This window comes from Mugil cephalus, chromosome 4 (genome assembly GCF_022458985.1).
Source record: "Mugil cephalus isolate CIBA_MC_2020 chromosome 4, CIBA_Mcephalus_1.1, whole genome shotgun sequence".
In the NCBI taxonomy this organism is placed as follows: domain Eukaryota; kingdom Metazoa; phylum Chordata; class Actinopteri; order Mugiliformes; family Mugilidae; genus Mugil; species Mugil cephalus.
The window spans coordinates 24,540,134-24,562,088 of NC_061773.1; the positions used below are offsets into that span (position 1 = coordinate 24,540,134).

Consider the following 21,955-nt stretch of genomic DNA (forward strand, 5'->3'; position numbering starts at 1 on the left):
TAATATTGGTTGATGTTTTGCATTAAATGCAGCTAACAGAGGGGATTTATTCTGACTTGAAGGGGCAGAACATGACTGTGATGATGATTTGGTGCTTGTGGGAGATAATAGGGGCGACTGCATAATAGGTTTTCACCCTGACTCCTGAACGTCACTCACGCCAGGCAGGTGCACAAATATTCACTCATTTACACGAGGAAAGGCAGCTTTTTGACAGGATGTTCTTCTTGTTCTCAAATACAAATACAAAGTTTGGAACTATTTTTTCAAATTAAGTATTTGTAAAACTCTCCTAATGCAAACTCCACACGCTGGGTTCAAATCTAAAACCTTCCTGGATGGAGAGTCCCAGATACACCAGGTGCACATCGTCCTAAACCCAAACCAGTCCTCATCTCATCTTCTACTACCAGAAGTAGGGGGTTGCTGGAGCCTATCCCAGCTGTTATCGGGCGAGATGTGGGGTCCACCCTGGACAGGTCACCAGTCTATCACAGGGCTGACACAGAGACAAACATCCATTCACACTCACACTCATACCTGATCAATTTTGAATCACCAATCAACCAAGCATGTCTTTAGACGTGTGAGGGTACCTGGAGAAAACTCACGCAGACCCAGAGAAAACATGCAAACTCCACCCAGAAAGGCCAGAGATGGACTCAAACCCAGACCTTCTGACTGGGAGGCATCAGTGCTAACCAAACCAGTCCTCTTCAACCTAAATATCTGACCCTTAAACATTACCTAACCTAAACCCTGCACGTAGTGGAGGGAAGCATTTCATGAATGCAAGACCTGACTGGTCAATCCCTAACAGTTCCACATCGACTGATATCCTATCTAAATAAGTTGAGTGACAAACTCTATAATGGCCGATGAGAAAAGCCAATCAGATGCGTGGTGCGCTAAGTGATGTTCTGGTCACTGGACCACAGCAACAAAGTGTAGCAGCGCCGCAAACCAAGACAAAGTACCACAGACTAGTTTCTTGCATGCTTACTACGCTGGCGTCAGCAGCCAAGTGTCTATCTGTTGCTGACAGGACAAGCACCAAACGTTTACCTCCTGAAGCTTTTGGGGGATTACGGCCAAACTTCATATCAACACGGTGAATACTGTAATTAACAGTTCAAAAGCTGTAGAACTGTCTGTCACAGAAAACAATTAAATTCTGAATTTTATAATATTATTCGTCATATTTTATATGTCAGCCTGTGAATCCTACAGAATAATAAAGTAATAACATTCCAGATATCTGCAGGAATCGTGGCCTTTGCACAGGTAAGAGAAAGAGAAGGAAGAGGGAGGTGAAGAGACAGATCCATTCGCTCCCCCACTCCTTTAAGTAAACTGTTTACACAACATGTACTGTGGTAAAAGTGTGTGTCTGCGTGTGTGTGCATGTTACCCAGCGTGTCAGTACCTGCCAGTGTAGTGAACTCGCTACAGGAGAATTTGCATTACAATGAATCTTAATAGCCGCGTGCAGCATTGTGCGCTGACCTTGATTTATTCCCTGTATAAGTGGGTAAATAAATACGTTGGAAATAAAAACAGGGCGAGCTAGAGAAAGCACATCATTGTCCCACGCGTGAGGAGACTGAGGGGGAGCCGGGGTCTTCGGTGCAAGCTGCTGGAAGCTCACATGCAAAATACAGAGCGGGCTTGGAGAGAGATGCACAGTCATCCCTGTTACCCTAAGGAAAGGTTACAGAGTGAAATGTATTAGCACACTGATCAAGCAGGCCCCTAAATTAAATCTCTGCTTATGCAGTTTCATTTGATCTCGGCTTTTCCTTTGCATTGAATCCTAAATCATGCTGAGCAGAATCAAACAAAATGGACATAATCCTAAGGATGCTTCACGGGAATGTTTGGAAAATCCAGGTAATATTTAATTTCTGTGTGACAGTGAAAGAGAGGAGCTAGAAAAAGCTGAGAAAACAGTGCAAACAACAGGTGACATAAGTCCAAAAGAAATATGTCTTGTGACCAGACTCAAACTGAACAAACCACAGCACTCATAATAGGTGTGGATCACCTGCTATTTATCCCATATCTTTTATTATCTGGATCCAGGTCGTCAGTCAGTAACGGACATTTTCACTGAAAATCAATCCACTTTTTTAAAGATCTACATGAATTCAGAAGGAAACATCCAGCCCTGACGTCCTAGACCCAGCGTCGTATCGACCTTGTAAAGGAAGCTCCAAAATCTAGAGACGAAGTTTGCCCAAGGCTCCTTAGCTCGGTCCCTCGGGAGCACATGAAGCCACTAACGAGCCGCCGAAGCTGTCCGAGTGATGGATGAGCGTGTCGGCGAGATCAGCTCCGGAAATGGGACACTCGCCATCCGCGCAGTCTCGCCTCTTTTATCGATAGTCTAGATACTAACAGCTGGATAGCTGCTCTGCAACGACGCACTGTACGCTTTAAGAGAAGGCGTCACCTTAAGTTTGGGGAGGGGCAGATTTACTCGGGATTACGTCCAGGTACAAGAGGACGGATGACCTTGGTGATAAATTGCATGGGGCCGGCTGAGGACCCTTTAAAAAGGAGATTGTTTTAGCTGATTTGTAAAAAGGATCAAAGGACAACGTGAAAAAGTCCCTGCAGTCGCCTTAGCTTGCTTCAGTGTGTGAGATAAAGACAAATCAAAGATGGGTAGGAAACAGATGTGTGATGATGGCAATGACAGATAGTAAAATAATGTCATGGATATTTATGTTGTTTTTTTCTTATGCTTGTAAAAGCTCAGAAACATGGCGGCAGAGAAAACAGCGTGTAATAACATTCATCAGACCGTAAAGTGGAATAAAAAGAGACCAAACTCTAATAAAACAGCCTCGCCTGAGACATAATATAGTTGGCCATCTTGCGCCAAAGCCTAAAATAAGTGGAAGCAGAAATCCCCTGGAGAAAAATAGCACATTTTAAACTGTCCAAGTGGAAAACACTTGTTTATCCTACTGGCTGTTTGAGTTTCCTCTGGCAGTGCGATTAAAACACGTTTTGAAAGTAATCTATCCCAGAGTTACATAGCCTCATTGAAAAAAACTGGGGGAAAAAAGTGAGAGAAAAGTACATTTTGTTTTTGACAAAAGTGATAATTATTGTGATTTGGCTAATTTTTTAAAATAATGTTTGTAATAAAGATGCAAACAGGGGTTTAGCCAAATAGAGAAGTAGCAGGTTAGGTTAAAACGTTTAATAATGTCTCTTCCCTAATATTGTTTTTATTTCCCACCTTTTCCAATCTCTTCTTCACATTCAAAGCCTCTTGACTCAACAGCTAATAAAAGTTCATCAGAAACTTTTAAATTGGAAGTAACCAAGAGTCTTACATTAGGGACTGGAACCAACTAGATCTCTAAAAAAATATGTTGTTACGACAAAGATAAAACTGCTTGGCTCGGAAATTGGAAGAACCATTTACTGCAGCCTCATTTCCAGCACTAGTAGGTAATAGTATTTTCCTGTCAGAAGCATTACTAACCACTTACTTAGTGTGAAATGTCAAACTTTAACAAAGGCAGCAGTGACCAGTGTGAACTTAGAAGCTAATATTCCAAACAGAGGTAAAAGGAGAGTTAATTTAACACCTGTCACTCCATATGAAAATGAATCTGCTTCGTGTCTACTAAATGTTAAATGCAAAATTTTTTAATGACTGTGTAAATGCAGATATTTTGTCTGCCTATTCTCAAACACTGGATACGGTAGGTGCATAGTATACTGCGTTATGTGGTGCAACCTACCATTCATTGCTCTCCAACAGTCTGAAGAGTGATATCAGACAAATAACTAGCATGCTGTCAATTTCAGCATACGTACAATTCACTCCATATAGGTTCCTGCCTCTCCTCAACTCCCTGTCGGCCTCCCTGCTGGGTTCAAATCAATTCCATCAATGAAGCCATCACAAAGGGAACATTACCGCAGTGTTTTCCTGTGGAAAAGGCCTGGTAATTACAAATCAAACGAGACAAATACATCCCGGTTAATGAGCGTTAAACGGATGTTAATTATCCGATTGAATGGCTGTCACCATTAAACTGTGTCTGATGGAGGGAGTGGGTGGAGGAGAGGAGAGGGGAAGAGGGGGGACGGGGGGTAAGCTAAAAAAAAAAAAAGAAGAAAAAAAAAGTCAGGCATTCTGAAAGGCATATTAGCAGCAGATTGAGAAGATCAGACAGTGTGACACGCGTGTCGGAAATGCGAGAGAGAGGGGAAAGGCGTGGGGAGAGGCGGCAGGGGAGGTGAGGGGAGGGAGAGGAGGGAGGGGGGTGGAAGCTAAACTTTCCTCTTATTTTCTGACATTAGCAATTGCTGCGACGCATCAGAGGGGAAATTAATCAACTGTTTTTGATTATTTATATATTTGAAAAGGACAAAGTGTGCGGAAGGAGAGCTGAACAGAGGCAGGAGTCACACTGTGCTAATGTGGTCGCAGCCGGTCCGCCAGGCAAACCTCAGTCATAACATATCCATCACTAAGAGATGCACAAGAAAAAAAAAAAAAAAAAAAAAAAAAAGCTCTTGCACTTAACACTCAAAACAATGCACACGTCCTCAGTGATTCATCAAGGCACTAGCGTCACGACGGTAAATTATCTTTAAATCAGGGGTCTTCAACGTTTTTCAGGAAAAGGACCCCAAACTAATGGAGAGGTTAAGTAGGGACGCCCCAACTACTACATGTGTTTTATATTAAACTTGGCCTAGTGGTATTTATAAATATATATCATTTTGCATCGAATATTAAGCTATTTAAATTATACATAGGTCCAAATATTCAATATTTTTTATTTCAAACGTGCAGCAGTAGAGTGGCTGCACTGTAAAATTAAAAAAAAATATATATATATAAAAAAAACCACCACCTGTTGGAGACATATGCTTTAGATCACTACTGAAACGAGTGTTGTATGGCTTCACACCTTCACAGGTGATTTGTACAAGGACCAAATGACAGTGGACAACATGAATTTCTGTTATTAATGAAGGATGCAGATCATCAATCAGCATGCATAAACATATGCAATGAACAGCTGGTGTAATATAAATTCAGTTTTTTTACGCACAATCAATTTTAGATGACCCAAACTTGCCACTGACATCCCTCTATGTCCATCCCCCTTTAACCACTGCCCAGTGCAATGTAACTAGTGGGTTGAATGCAAAGACTTCTGCATTCGCAATGTACAAAAAGTATATATATATAAGGGAAATCCACACAAGCAGTAGGAATTCCTGAGAAGAATGTAAATGGCCCTACAATACAGCCATGAGGTACTCCACAAAGGTTGTCAATAACTTTAAGGTACACATAATGCTCCAAGTGAAAGATGAGGATACAGTGGTCTACAATGCAGAGTAAAGCTGTGAGATCTAGACAACTAAGAACACACTGAGAACTGAGACGGTCAAAATTTTCCAGCTCCTAAAATCCTAAAATATGCCGGTAACTAAAACATTTTAATAATATACTGGTGTACATAATTACTTTCACATTCTCCGCATTCAAGCTTTTGTCAAAGAAAAATTCCATTGGCCTTCAGGATGAAGACTTTAGCTGTGAGTTTGTCAAGTCAAGTCAATTTAAAATACTACTTTGGGATAACACAAAAAAGCAGCTCACATACTGAATTAAACACCAAAAAAAAGAAAAAAAAAAAGAAGAAGAAGTGCCAATGAAGGAAGGCTAGAACGGGGAAAATGTGCTCTCACTTAAAATATGCAGCATTCAGCACCAACTACAAGCGTGACAGGGAGTCCTGTCTAACATCAGCATACAGGGCATGACCGTAGTTAAGATGGGACCAGATGAAAACATGTCAAAACAAGCCTAGAACAGCTGGTGAAATATAAATTCAGTTTTACACTCACTAAATTTTAGAGGGCCCAAATGTGCCATGGACATCCCTCTATGTCCACCCCCCTTAAACAGCACACTACTCCAAGTGCACCCAGAGCAATGGGAATAAGTAGGTTGAATGCCGCTGCATTTACAAAGCACAAAAAGTGAAGTATAAGGGATAAGTATAAGTATAAGTATAAGTACAAGTAATTGGAGAATGGGAATGGCCCTAGAATAGCACCCTGAGGTACTCCACAAAGGTTGTCAGTTAGAATCTGGATCAGACCAGGGCAGTAACTTTAAGGTACATATAATGCTCCAAGATGAGGATACAGTTGTCTACAGTACAGAGTAAAGCTGTAAAATCTAGAATAAATAATAAATGTTTAATAATGTTTGTATACCTCTTTTTATTCCCCACACATTTCCCTCTCTACTTCACAATCAAGACCTCCTGACTCAATAACTAATAAAACTTTTTAATAAGAAGTAATCAAGTGCTTTAAGCCCTGACTGTAACACCTCTAGATCACCATGTATATCTAAAAAAAAAAGACAAGACAAACATAAAACTCTTGGAAACTTGGAAGAGCCAATTACATGTTCAAGTGACTCAGACTTTTAAAATGAAATGCAAGACACGACAAAAGGAAAACTTTCAGTATTTCTGAAGACAACGGAAGTTTTATTATCCCAAGGAGTCAACTGATGTTGATGGAGGAGTGAAATATTAAGTCACAGCTGGTCCCGCTATTTGAAATGCCACCAATTATCATTTGTGACACTCACGTACACACACACACACACACATGCGTTCAACCATCCGCATCCATAAAAAAAACGCCGCTCTCTCCAGTGGAGTCCTGAAAGAGGGAGAAGTCGATGACAGCGCCCCGTGTGCACATCAGTTTAACTCAACAAGAAGTCAGGGCAGAAAATCATTTGAAGAAGTCCCGCAGTCCCTTCAGACGGAGGCTGCCAGCTTCTCAGTGATCTGCTATCATGTTGCCTGTCTCTTTACTGTCTGCACTAATAGCTCTTCGACACTGGACCGGGACATGGGTGGCTACCGCAGGCCAAGGGTGGCACACACTCAATCAATAATTTACCCAGCAGCTCTCCGCCCTTTGTGTGTGTTTCCATTGCTGAATTAAGCATTCATACGAAACTGCACATAAGAGTGTTTGTGTGTTGAGAGTGTGTCTTTGTGTCGGGTCTGCAAACTTCTGAAAATATATGTGTGTGTGTGTGTCGGCAGTGTGTACTGACGTGTAGCCCTCTGCACCTGCTGTGGAGATAGGGCTTCGGCCAATCATAACAAAGATTGGAGAGAAGTTTGAGTGACACAACAGCGCTGTGTCTGGCTGAGATATGATTCATTCCGTTATCGCTTTCTCTCTCTCTCTCTCGCACACACACACACACACACACACACACACTGCACCATGGTGGCTTAACACAATTAAAATGTTTAATAATGCAATCTCTCCTCTTACAATGTTTCTAATCCTTTCTCCGATTTCCTTTCCACCCTTTCCGCTCTCTTCTTCGCACTCACTGCACTGCTCTGTTTCATTTTCTTTCATGTTCCTCCCCTATTCCTCTGTCCCAATTTCTTGTGTCTTTTATTGTCTTCTCTTGGCTTTCCACGTCCTCGCCGTTTCCTCTCATATCTATTTCCATTTCCAGTGCATGTAGGTAGACGTGCGAGTTGATTGATTAGTCTTGTCTGTGAAGGTTCTCAGTCATGCAGGTCATCATAATCCAAAAGGTGTTGAGTTAGGGCAACTGGACTTGTAGAATTTTCCTGAAGAGGTTTCGCCACTCATCCGTTCTTCAGAACTGAAGAAGCTGCTCAGAAGTCCAGTTGCCGTTACTCAACTAATTTGGGTTGATTAGTCGTGATTGCTAAGTGGTTTTAAGTCGGTTCGGGAGGGACAGGCTGGTCCCGTGAATAAAGGGCAGCGTATGAAACCTACTGAGGAAGCAGGAAGCAATAGATAGATGGATAGATAGATAGATAGATAGATAGATAGATAGATAGATAGATAGATAGATAGATAGATAGATAGATAGATAGATAGATAGATCAGGCTGAAAACACAAAAGTCGGACAGTGTCTCGAGGCTATGTCCAGTAGTATGAGCTGCAGGGTTGGCATGGAGCACGGCTCTGGGTCAGATACTGTATCTGTTGGCGACTCATGCCATTAAAATAAAGATGTTTACTCTTTTAGGGGAAATAAATGCTTTTCTGGATGAAACATACGCAGTCGGCCAAAGTCAATGATTACTTCAGTGACACTGATAAATTCGTCGAATCTGCCGACCAGACAGAGTTCAGGATGGCTTTCTGAATTCGTTCCCTCAGGCCTCTTGGTTGTCTGTGCCAGAGAGTCAAGGTGACCAAGTTCTTGGCAAACACAAGTGTTCCCCTATATAACAGCTGGGGCATCAACTATTTCGATTTGAACAACCAAGCACACACTTTCTCCTTAACTTCCTCCCAAGTCTCACAGCCTAAAAACACTGAGTCGTCCACCGTCCACCCTGAGGAAGCTCTGCTCTACCTACACGTGGCTTGTGTCCCAGTCTGTTTTTATTCATTTATTTTTTTACTACTTATGTTTCACCGTTTTATTATGAAATAGCCATCTTAAGAAAGGTTTTTACATTTTTTTCAAGCTAGAGGAGTGCCTTGGACTTTTCTTTTGAGCTTTGGTATTTATGTCCCTTCCCAAAGTACCAAAGACCACCCTCATTATATGCATAAAAAAAAAATTCCCAAGCAGCCTGTTTGTTTGTTTTTTTCTCTTAACATACAAACTTTGTCGAAAAAATGGTGCCATTTCATTTTTAAGAAATTTTGTGATGTGCAAATTGAACAGAATATTTTTAGATAATACAACTAAACCTAAGAAATAGATTCAGCAAAAGAAAATAAAATTCACAACAAACATCCCTCTCTAACCTCCTCCATAATTATCATAAAAACAGTGGCGGGGGCCTGGCAGGCTAATCAAAGACGGTGCATTTATCGGCTTTTAAAAAAAATGCTATGCGTCGCCAGATGTTTAACCAAATTCCAGGTGTTACCTCCCTTGTACAGTATTGCTTTCCAGGTCTTGTTGCCAGTTGCCCAGTCTGCATCTGTTGAGGGTGAAGTACGGACAAACTTTTGACCGTTTGGCTTTAGGTATTTTGAAGTTTCACTTCCATCCACGCCAGTGAGAAACCGGTGTGATGTCACATGTAGCGTCAGAATAGCAATAGAGCTAAGGGGGTGCAAATTACAAATGCAGTGACACCAAAATATGCATTGCTTTTCAGTCTGGTTTACTACCGTTAGAGTCAGCACATTGTGGTACCGAGTAGTCTATTGGTACCCATCCCTGACGGTGAAGTGAATCCGTCTCATTATCTTATTGAGCAGCTGGGTTTTGGTTTTCTGGGAGATTCCTTCAGGTCCGTGGCCTGTGTTTAAGCTGGTGGGAATTATCTTGGGCTGATTCCTCTAATCACAGGTAAGTATCTAACTATCTACCCCAGTCATGAGAGTTTCGGGTTGGTACCACCCACAGGTGTTGCTAATAAAACTCCTGAACAGACGCTGCTTGGATAAGTGGTGAAAAGTCTTAAAGAAAAGGGTTAGGGTTGTCCTTTATGTTTTGGACACCGTAGGGGCTGTTAACGTCCCACCTCGGGGTGGAGCATTCCTACTAATCAGATGGTGGATAATATATCGACCTTTAAATCTGACGTTTAGCCTCTGAAACACTCTTCCTTGTGATTGGTTGACTGTGGCTTTGAAATGACTCATATTTCCTTGTAATGTGTTAATAAAGGGATTTTGAAAACAAAAACAAAAAAAAGAGCGCTCCCTTCTAATCTCCTGTTATCCTCTTTCCCTCACATCCTAACCTCCTTCTTTCCTTCTCTTAAATTTTCCTCTCCTTCCTTTCCTTCTCTCCTCCACCCTGCCACCGCCACAAACACACACACACTGACCAACCATCCAACGAGGAACCAAACAGACGCACACAAAAAGACTAATTAGTCTTGGCATGGCAACAACAAATCCCTCATCACTGACTCTCGCACACTCCCGCGTACGCTGCTCACGCGTTTAATGAGACATTTGGAGACGCGCACACGTTTGTGAAATACCACACACACGCGCACACACACATTCCCACCGCGCAGCACGCCGCCGCCGCTGCTGCTGCAGCTGCGAGAGTTGTCGTTCTGCGCTTTTAGTGAAGTGTTTTTTTTTGTTTAGCCACATCAGTGTGTATACTTGACGTTGCTCCGTTGCTGCAGTGATGTTGTAATTATCTGCGTTTGTGTGTGTACAGTATGAACACAATTGCTATTTAAGACACTATTAGATTCAGATACCAGCTTGGGGCTTATTTCAGTGGTGTTTGCCATCATTTAAAGCGTGAACGCACAAACCTAAAAACAAAATTCATGTGTAAAGAGTGTAAAGGCCACAGTAGACCGGTGTGTGACGCGTGTCCCACCCCTCCCCAAACAGCCAACCGTCTCCTTTACAGGCAGCTGAACCAGAAAGCGTTGTTTTTGTGCGGATGTGAGAGCAGAGTTGTTGAAGTTAACACCAGTTTGAGCTGCGTGGTGCCAGGAGCAGGTGCAGACAGACTTGAAACAATGAGCGTAAAGTGGTTTCTTTATCAGTGACGCGTGGCACAGCGGCGTTCTGATGGAAGACGGCGGCGACATCATGGCACAGCATTACGCTGGAAAACCTTGTGCATACCATGTACATACACATTAGAATGTGTTTTTTTATTATTATTATCTGACTGACTGGTTTTAAGTCCCAGTAACCATAAAAATTGCAGTATAATTGCAAAATTGGCATCTGCCCCATTTATTTCAAGGCTCTGGTCTTAACCTGAAATAACTGCCCAGAGATATAACCAAAATGCCAAGACTTGGAATACATTGAACTAAATTATTCCTGAAATATGAGAGAACGGTGGAAAGAAACAGTTAGCATAAAATGTATCATGCAGACAAGAAAAAAAATACTACTCTACAGATCGACCATTTTTTTGGTAAAAACCATAAAGACTTTCACTATAGAGGAACCCTCAAGTATAATGCAAATATTTACTGATGCTTACGATTCAAAAGGCTCTGAAGGTGTCATTGTCAAACTTTACAAGAGCTTTATTTTACTGAAGAGAAACACAACAGATCGTATTAGATAGAAACATGGCTCCAAATTTGGAAAAATCAATCCACTTCTACAAATTCTTCTTTTTGGTGTCATTTCAGGAAGAACCTGATCCGTTTTTTTTTTTCTTAACCGAACCAGGTGTCCAGATTCAGTGGGATATGTTCATATTTTTTGCCCACATATCTTGTCTTTAATAGTAACTTTTGATTTCGCATTCGCTTTATTGTATCTTGGAAAAATTGGCCAGAAGACCTGAGCAGAAGGGACACATACCTCTTGAAGATTGTCAAGGTAGCTCGCAATAAAGTAATAACTAAACGTCCGTCCTACCATGAGGCTTTTTATGAACATTGTGAACTCACCAAAAACAGAAAGGACATGAAAACACGGAGGAATAGGATTGTTATGTGCCGCACAATGACTGTTGATATGTTTTTCAGGTCAGAGCGCACTGTCTTATGTAATGAACCTTTTCATTTTGTTTTGTTTCTGCTGATACCGTCCTAGCCCTGGTTTGCTCTGTGTATGTTCAAAAATAAATAAAAAAAGGAAATAATAATAATTAAGAATTAATTTCTTAGTGGATGTTGTATATTGACATCTATACTCTTTATGGCATATACTTCTATTTTACCTCCTACTGACAAAAGTTAGAGAAGAAGGAGTAAACTATAATAGACAAACCAAGAAAAAACAAAAGTGGTTAAAATTTCCTTCAGCTTCTTTTGCAAATTATATATTTTCATTTTGACTCAGTCTAGTTTTAATCTAAAGCAGCATGTGTGAGATTAAAATCAGAAACAGACAGTTTTATTATATTTTTTACCTTTTTCCCTTTCAATCAAACTAATTTTGGAGCTTGTTTAAAACACGTCTTGTGTATTTTTTTCTTCTTTTCTTTCCCCCCACATCTCATTTCCTTTTAGCGACGCTGCCGTATTCCCAGACTGCAGAGCTGCGTGTTGTTGTAACCAACTCAACTGAAGAGCCAGACCAACGAATTAAGATCCAAACTGGCACCTGTAATCTTCTTTTCCATAAAAATAATTCTCTTAAAGTTCAACTGAAGTTGATCCAAATCCCCGGTGGAAAGGGATCTGGTGTGACTGTGATTGTGAAGTCGTGTTTGCGCTAACATCGGGCAGCTTTCCCCGCCCGAGGCTGCGAGTGTGGGTGTGTTTCTGGAGCCTCGGTGTCATTTGCCTCCAAACACTAACAATGTTGTTGATCAGCAGTTGTTTACAAACCGCCAGGAGGATGGAACTAATTTGATCACGGCGTATTCCCCAGTCTCTCTCGCTCTGGAGGCCGCTTCAATCTGAGGCTCCTGCATCCTCGGCAGCGGTAGCCGCCACCACTCCATCCTGACAGCAATTATGAATATCATGTTCCACTCAAGTGGCCGTGAGTCTGAGAATAATGAAGTTCTCACCAAATCATCTGTTCCTAAAATCACTTAACTGCATCTTCATTAGGAACTCTGCAGTCTGACGGAAATCAGAGCGGGACTCGGCTAAAAGGCAGAGCTGTTTCACCTCAAACTTTGAAGCTAAAAATCCAAGAAATTACGAATACCGCTGCCAGTTCAAAGTGTTTAATGATGAGTTTGTCTCGAGGTGTGACAAACAGGCAGATTCTAATATATAGAGGGTTAATCTAATCATTGGCAGCTCTGGTAAAAGCCTCTTTGATGCTAATACATAGACTTTAAGCGAAATTACTTGGTCAAAGGAGCTTAGTTGCACATAAAAGAAAAACTTTTAAAACCACAGGTAAAAAGATAAATTAAGATGTTTATAATTATAAACAAAAGTTTTACCTGGTAAAATAAAATAGGCAGCTTTTTATAGTACAGTTTGTCAGTTTATTTACTGACAATCAGAAAGCTATCATTTACATTATAATAAAGTCACCAGCGTGTGACAAAAGAGTCCCAACGTCCTCAAACGAGTACCTGATAGTTAGCGAGGCTGTAGCTCGTTGCTATTGGTAAAATTTGTTAAACTGGCATCTTATCAAACTGGAAACGTTAATAAGCACAAATAAATACGTTTTAATACAATTTGACGGGGGTTTCGCTCCTCGTCTGTAGAATGAAACGCCCGTGGTCATGATTTTACCAACTAGCTAGTGTCTTGACCCTTGTCTGCCACTAGATGGCGAGACTAAAGCGTCCACTAATGAGGACAACGAAGCAGAATAGGCTGCGGTAACACCTAAAATGTCCCAGTGTGAGGTTAAAGAAATAATATTAATGTAAAGGTTTTCAGTGATGAGTGTTTCTATACTGTAAAGACTTAAGCGCTTAAAACTGAAACATTCTCACACCATTAGTAAACACACTTCAGCTAAAACTCACCTCAGCAGTTATTTCAACGGCTTCTGGAGATTATCCCACATCCAACCTTTACCTCCAAACTTCAGTTTATTGTTTGCAACTTTGAAAATGTCAGGAAATAGTGAAATGTTCCCACAACAATTGTCGACAGGTTCATATGTTTGCAATTCTGATTCAGGCAAATATTGGTGAAACTTTCACCAATACCAATAGTCGGTTAAACTTTTCAGTTGACAAATGACCTTTTTTTTTGTGGACATATTGGTTCATTAAAAAACCTTTAGAACGCATTGAGCTGTTTGCGGGAAGTAACCAAAGTGTCCGGTGTTTATTATCAGTAGAGGTGAATGAGGGGGGAGGGAGGGACAGCGTAGACAGCGGAGAGGACAGAGGTGCTCGAAGGCCGGAGCAAGGACAAAGCCCTCAGGTCGTCTCTGTGCGTGTGTCAAAATAGATATATAATAGAGGAATATTAAATCCTCCTTGTCGCCTGCCGCCGCCGCCGCCGCCTCCCTCTGATATTTCTCTCCGGTGCCACGCTGACAGATAACGATCACATTATGAAGCAGTCTGTCACCTTCCCCACTTCTTTCATTTTACTTTGTTCCATAATCTCCGTGTCTCCAATAATCTCTTTGTATTTTTGACTCCTTTATTTCACCTCGTCTGTTCGCCCCTCCTTTTTTTTCCTCTTTTCTTTCTCTGACACTTAGACAGGGAGGGAACAAGAGTCAAAGAGGCTCTGAGAAATCCCACCATCCTGGAGGAGACTGGAATCGTGGTGCGATTAGGACCGAGAGGTGACGAATTACAAGACCTGTCACAGCGACGACAGTTTGGTCACACGCATCATTTCAGTTTTTTAATTAATCATCATCTCTCAGTGAGTTCATTTATGTTTTTGTTCTAAATATATATATTAAAATGATTTTACCTTAAGTGTTTAGTGGAGTTAAAGCAGAAAAAATAAAAGAACGCGACTCAAAACACTGCAGAGCGTAACATAATCCTCTCATATTCACACGTTATCTAACACCAGAAATAACCTTTCTTATTCGCTGTTGGCTCTGACTGACATTGCAATTTCTTAAATCTGATTATTTGTTCTGGTCCAGGATCTTATCTGTACAAAAGGATCAAACCAATCTTTGTGTGGCGAATGAAAAGCGAAGCATGAAGGAACAAATGCAATAAAATAAATGAATATTTGGATAAAGAAAAAGACATAATTACATTAATTACTGTGATTTATTTGTATAGTTCCTTACAATTAAATTTTAGGCTGCATCTGTATTTTTATTTAGTTTTTTCCTATTTTTGTATTCATTTATTTTTCATGGGGACATTTCTGGCTTTTGCATTTTAAAAAAATATAAAAAAAAAACCTGTGTATGTGGTTTACAGAGGGTTAATAAAGCTGTAGGTAGGACAGGAATCATTTTCTTGAGCCTGTGCCTCAGACTGAGATTAGGACTGGCCACCGCACCAGCAAATAGACGGAGAAATAAATAGTGTGACTGAAGACATGAACCCCAGGATTAACCCAAATCAAAGCTGATGTATAAACTAATAATAATCCACAATGATAAACAGAGAAAGGTCCTGAAAGGTCGCTGTAAGAACCAGAAGAAAAAATCTACTAATCCAGTAAAAATCAGCTGTGCAGAATGAATTAATCAGAATGAAAAGATAAAAACTACATTACCCTACATGTGGTGCACAGAATTTATATTCATACTGACTTGCAATGTTGTCATTACTAATATTTCTTATTACTATATTGTCTCAGATTTTGCTCTGTTTCTACGAGGTTATATTTTGGAGTGAAGAATGAAAATGGATTTCTGTGTTCACCTCAAATGTTGCAGAATCAGGTTCGCTGCTTAGAAGATTGATTTGACTCGAACAACAGTTTTTATCATTGAAGGAGGACGAGACTGACTGGAGCCTCAGCCAAAGACACCCCCACCTCACCCTCCCCTGGTAATATACAATGAATGTATCAGTGTATCAGTGGGTTTTTGAAGAACATATTAGTAGAAAATGTGTTTTTTTTGTGTGTGTGTGTGTGAATGAAACAGAAAACCATTGACAGGACGGGTATAGATTTTATATTTGTGTCTGTATGTTTATGTCAATGCTTTTATTTTGACGTCGCTTTGCTTCTTGTCGCTGTAAAGCTGCCACTTAATGAGCAAATCTATAATTGCACTGTTGTCATATCCGATACTTAATAGCACATATATCTCTTTGAACAAGAAATCCTGCTTCACTGACATCCTTTTGGTTTTATAAAGTCTGGAGCAAATGTCAAAAATGACGACTTATAACAGGAGGCGGCTACGGAGAAATCATGTGTGCGTTGATACAACTCTTACAGTGACTCTCACAGACATGAGTATGTTCAAATTCATTTTTTTATAATCCAAAATTTAAATGTAGTTTTAACTTGAGTGATTTCAATAAATAGATACATGTTTAAAGGAGGAATTAAACCAAAGCAAATTGAGTATTTTCTCAGGATTCGCCACAAATTTTCTTCTTAATTTTACAATGTTAACATGAAAACACATGGTTTATTCTTGTTTAAGCAAACAATTATCTGTCCTTCCACCGTATCAGCTTCTCTACTAATAAACTCTTAACTGTTTCCCTGGAGAGAGACTTGTAGGTTAAGTTGGATAATTGTGATGTTGTTTACGTTTTCGTGCATCAGTTTCGACTCCTGGTCAATGTTTCCCTCCTTGATGTCTGAGCTTCACTGGCGTGTGTTTGAGGTTCTTCTCTTTCCCTGAGCTCGTATAAACTCAGTGAGTCCTGACGCTGGTGGAGTTTCAGCGTAGTAGTCGATATCTGTCACCAAGTATTCGACAAAACTAATCCAGCCACAGAGGAGATGAAGATGTCTTTTATTTTATTTATTTTTTAGAACAATTTACGGGATAATTTAGCTATGCTATTCTATGCAAGGCAACCGTCAGTCAAATGTGATCAAACCTCAGCCACGCATCTGCTGAAGCAGATGTACATTTGATTTTGCGAAACAGATATTATGCATTTCCAGTTTTTAATTTTTATGCTTTTTTTTCTTCCTATTTCTGCCATAAAACCGACGATGAATAAACCCTGACAGAGGAAGAACACATTTAAAACTTTATTAGCAATAGTTTAAATAAACGAGTGACCCAACCCAGTAAAATAATAAAAATAAATAATGGTTATTTTTTCCTGTTTATAATATTAGTTATTGTAATGGAGGGGGAGACTCAAGAAGTAAAGAAGGCTAAAAAGGAAAACCACGAGGACTTTCAGTTTTGCTGATATTATATAATTATTATATTATTTACCAAGTTTGAGGAATAAACGTTCCAAAATCTGGATGAAAGGAGCAGAAAGAAGAATAATCTCATATAATCTGCCTCTTTACCCCAAGAATCAATTTACAAAGAACTTACCTTAAAAAACAACACAAATAGCAGCAAAATAATGATAATAATAAAATTAAATAAGTATCGGCCAACGCTGACTGTCACGTATCCATCATCTTACGGCTCTATCTATCTATCTATCTATCTATCTATCTATCTATCTATCTATCTATCTATCTATCTATCTATCTATCCCGAGTGTTTTACCTCGGCTCAGTGTTGCAGTTAAAAGTGGCGCGGATGCGACGATAACTCTCATGAAGTGGTACGGCACAGTTCATAAAGTAGGAGGACAGGCTGTGGTCCACTGACTGCACAGAGTTAACCCACATGTGCGAATACACACCCGCCGCCTCCCTCCCTCCCTCCCTCCCTCCTCTGTGTGTGTGTGTGTGTGTGTCAGGGTTGGATGGGCCCGGCTGAGCTGAGTAAATGTGACCAGACTAAGTGTGTGTGTCTCATATCAGCGTGTCCTCGATCGCTCTCACTGTATGGGGCACTTTAGTCCATTCTTGGCTGGCACTGGGAGGCACGCCTACACACACACACACACACACACACACACACACACATCCACCTGCACACATGTGTGCGCACACAGCTACACCCACGCACGCTCAGTGTTTTGATGTAAACTGAAGCGGACGAGCGGAGGTTCCATTCCTCCCCTCCGCCCCCCTCGACCCTCCTCTCTTCTCCCCCCCAACCCCCCCCCCCCCCCCCCCTTTCGTCTTCCGCGGCTTCTCTCCGTGTGACACTTCTAGCGGCGTGTCACGCAACCCTGCGCCGACGTACGCGCGCGCACGCATGTCGTGCTCTCAGCCCGAAGCCCCTGCACCTTTGTCAGGGGAGAACCACTTAGGCACGCTCATATACACACACACACATTCACACACACATGTCTGATTTCTTTCATCGTCTACACACACACACACACACACACACACATGTACAAGCCTTTACCACTTAAGCCGTCTTCCTTTCACCATCTCGTGCCCTCCCTTCTTCTCTGGGTCTTGTCTGGTCTCGTGTGTGCGTGACTGTGGCTGACTTTGGCGAGGGTGAATTAACACAGCGACCCAGTTTGACATCAGAAGAAACAAGACGTCAGTCGAAGATATATACACACACATATATATATATATTAAAATCTCATTTTCTTTTCTGCATATCGTTCTGCTCTGCTCTGCAGTTTTGTAATAGTAAATAAAACACCTGGCAGAAACACCACCTCCATCCGAGGATTATCATAAAGCCAATGAATTCTATTTTTAGACACTTTTAAGCTCTTCCTCCTCCTCGCCCCGTGAAACTACTTAAAAGATCCTATCTGTGAAACCTCTTATAATATAGTCCGTCTCAAAATGTGGTTAAAATCTGTTCCCCAAATGAAGCATGAGCTGCTGGTGCGTTCACGTCCACGTCGTCGTTCCTATATTTTCAATATTTTGTCCCATTTTTGCATTTCTGTGTCGATGCTAATTGGCTGCAACTAATTATAGGAAGTCTGTTTGTGGCCCCTCTGAACCGGACACACGCGAACACACAAACGCTTCACTACATGAATCGAGAAGGGTTTCGCCAAGACAAAAAGATTTGTGGGCGTGTGTGTGTGAGTGTGTAAGTTATGGGAGGAGGAGGGGATGTGAGAGGACCGGTGTTGCGTGTCTCATTTGGCTCGTTTAGCTGACAAACTGCTTTTAGCGTTTAATTATCCATCACTCTGTGATTAATAGGTTTTAATTACTGTAACCCATGGCAACCGGAAATGTGCACAGGTCTCCAGATGGGGTCAGACGATCAAAACCCCAGGAAGAAATCTGAGGGATCGGAAGGATGAAAACAAACAGAATGTGGTTGGAAAAAAAAAAAAAAGAGAGAGAAACAAGAGAGGAGTGAGATTCTTTCAATCTCAAAGCTTATTATTCATCAGCGATGGCGGAGTGAACAGAGAAAACTGAGCCCGGGTGTACGTACGGCTGTTTTCTCAGTATTTATCTACTTGAGAAAAAAAAACAAAAAACGATGGATCGACCCCAGAAAAAGGTTTTGACCAGGCCTTGAACTTCTTCACTTCGTTTATATTTTCCTTTCCATGATCCACAGCGGGAGCTTCAAACAGACTCGGTTAGAAAGGTTAGGACCTTTCCGAATGTGCTGCTTCGCAGGCTTTTTGAATTGTGCAGACACAGCTGCTGCTGCTTTGAGCTCAGATTGTGAAATTAATGGGCAGCTCTGATGCTAGCATGATCATTTTTCTGTAAAGAAAAACAGGACGGCGCGGAGGACGGCGCGGAGGACGATGCTTCCCGAGCTGCAAGCAAGTGGCACAACATCGGCATCACTAACATAACATAAGAATAATAAGAAAAAAGACTGTTTGAAAGCGCAAAACGTGGTGAAAAACAAGGAAATGGTCAACTGCTCCGTTCTCTGATCTGCAGCCAGGAAACATTATGTTCACTGAGTCGTCACAAAATAACCGCGCACACCTCTTCATACACTTGACCGGAGGATTTAATTATTTTTTTTTTGTTTGTTTTAACATTGAAATGCATCCCGGGGAAATAATTCTGTTGCCTCACACTTTTCTTCACACAGTTGGTTCGACAGACTCTCGTGCGCGAGAGGAGAGGAAATAATAAGAAAAAAGACTGTTTGAAAGCGCAAAACGTGGTGAAAAACAAGGAAATGGTCAACTGCTCCGTTCTACGATCCACTTCATCAGGTTTTAGATCAGAGCCCCCGCTCAGCGACAGTTCACCTCACTCTGATTAAGGCCACACACCTTCCAGCTCTCTGGAGAGTTTCACTATTGCTTGTTCTCATCATCCCTCCTTCCACCAACTCATCAGGCAGCACTTTCCCTCAGACTCCTTCTCTTTTAGCAACAGACGTTAGCGAGAGAAGCTTTAGATTCGATATAGGTTCACTAGTCGAGATTGTACCAGAAAAGCACAAAACACCAAAACCTTTTCACCTTCTCTGTAACAAAGGATAAAAACCGTGCTTCAGACTACGATACACGAGGAACAAAAACCCACCAGACCCTCGTCTGTTCAGCTCTGACAAACACAAACACAGCAGCACCTTATTATTGCCTCGATGCGAGTCGACTCACCTACACAGGAGTCTCTGTGCTCTTCGAATCCGGCCGAGCACACGCACCTCCCGATGGGCACCAGCCACTCGCCCTCGGCGCTGCAGTACATCTTGGGCGTGTCCCTCTCCTCGGCGTGATCCACGCACTGGCCCCTGACCTCCACCAGGGACGACGAGTCGGCCCCCGTCACCACGTCGGTGAACACGGCCAGGTTGCGGCTCACGCCGACGCAGCGCTTGTAGTAGACCCGCACGGAGGTGAGAGCGATGCAGGCGCCGATGTCCTGGAAGGCCAGGTAGAAGCCTCGCCGGCTCAGAGGACCCACACCTCGCACCTGCGACGAAGGAGGGGGGGGGGGCGGTCTGATAATGTGTCATGCATTTTAAGTTATCACAGCTCATTTCATGGGGAATGTTTACCTAAAGCAAACAGGATGAATGCATTTGCTACAAAGTTGCAAGTTAAGTATAGGAAGTTCTGCCACTTTTTCACAATAAAAGCTCAAACTAAACAGGTGAAATAACGTGAACACGACCTTAATTTAATCTCTGAACTGGTGTTACGTGTTGTGCTTTGGCAGCTAGTCATTAATCACCCGCTCTGCCTCCGAGAACAACCTGGAAACATGCACAGTTTTACATGTTTCCATAGACGATCAGTTGGCTTTTACGTGGTAATATATAGACACACACGACATCTGAGCACAGCAGAGTTGAAATGGCTCTGATTGCTTGTTAGACTATCTGTCGGCTGCGGATGATGTTGTTTCTCCGTATTTACTGATGAGGAGTATTTAAACCAACAACTGAACAAAGAGTTTGCGCAGGAATTACTTGTGAAATCGCCACAAATTAAATTCTGTTGTGACAGGGTCTTTTTAAGCAAAGTGCCGTCGTAATTACTTATATATTAGTAATTACGACGCTTGTGTTCACGCTGACCTGGGGACCTGTCTTGAATTTAGTCTTGTCTAAAGAGACGACCACTAACCACCGTTTATTACAGTTTCCCTGCGTGTGAGGAAAGCACTTATTTCGGCGCATCTTTAAAAGACACACCGAGACGGTGCCGCCGCGCCTCAATTAGCGCCTCTGTTTACCCGCTGATTTGATGGATTGAATTGACTCCACCTGAAGATTTCGCCGTCCTGCCACATCAACGCTGTGTGCTAATTAGACAGCTAATTATGAGTTTTGCAGTGCTTCCCCGCTCATAATAGGGATGTTTTTGTTGGTACTTCATGTATGAATTAAACATATGCCGTTCAATCATAAATCAGCAGTCGTTTAAATTCTCCCAGGAATTACAATCTACTTTCACTGCATGCAAAAAAAAAAAAAAAAAAAACAGTTACAATGATCTATAGTTGGAATTGAGAAGCAAACGTTTGCAGCTACTGTATCAGAATGAAGGAATAATTATGTAGATACTGCATGTAAACTGCAAAGGCTGTTACTTTAACTTTATTCAAGACCAGTGTGGTCCATGTAGACAAAAATAAACACCAGACAGAAAGACAATTTTTGCCTTTTTGTGCTTCCACAATGGCATGTGGAATTACATTTTTTAAAAAAAAGAAGAAGAAGAAGAAGAAGAAGAAAGAAAATGTGCCCCCAAATATGTAGGAATGTGAAAATTTAAACAACCAACCAAACTAACTCAAGTTCCAAAAGAACAACACAAAGTTTCCTGTCCTGTTTAAAAAAAAACAAACAAAAGAAAAACAGCGTCTGTCTCCCACATCCCACTCGTCACACTGGCTAAATTGAAGCAGAATCCCCCCCGTCCCTCCACCGGCTGGAGACCCGCAGGTGACTGGAGCATTGTGTCTCGTGGCTGATGTGCTTAAGCGGTCGCTCCAAGTTTTAGCCCCTCGCCGAGCAGAGCACGAGGAAATCGATTCTAACAGAATAAAAGCTTCTCTCGCGCGTTGGGAGACAGAAAAGCCAGAGTGTGCTGCTTTTTGACCCATTTTACAGACTTTGCCCCTGAATGTTTTTATTTTTCTACTGTCGTCTTCC

At 41.6% G+C, this 21,955-nt stretch overlaps 1 protein-coding gene across 3 annotated transcripts in view; it reads right to left on the reverse strand.

Moving 5' to 3' along the window:
* The window catches only part of epha8 (eph receptor A8), a 130,622-nt gene that overhangs the window by 35,588 nt on the left and 73,079 nt on the right, over positions 1-21,955 (reverse strand). For all 3 annotated transcript variants that reach the window (XM_047583639.1, XM_047583638.1, XM_047583637.1), the window contains exon 6: positions 19,953-20,268. In XM_047583639.1, coding sequence (XP_047439595.1) covers positions 19,953-20,268 — 316 coding nt within the window. The remainder of the gene's footprint in view (positions 1-19,952; positions 20,269-21,955) is intronic.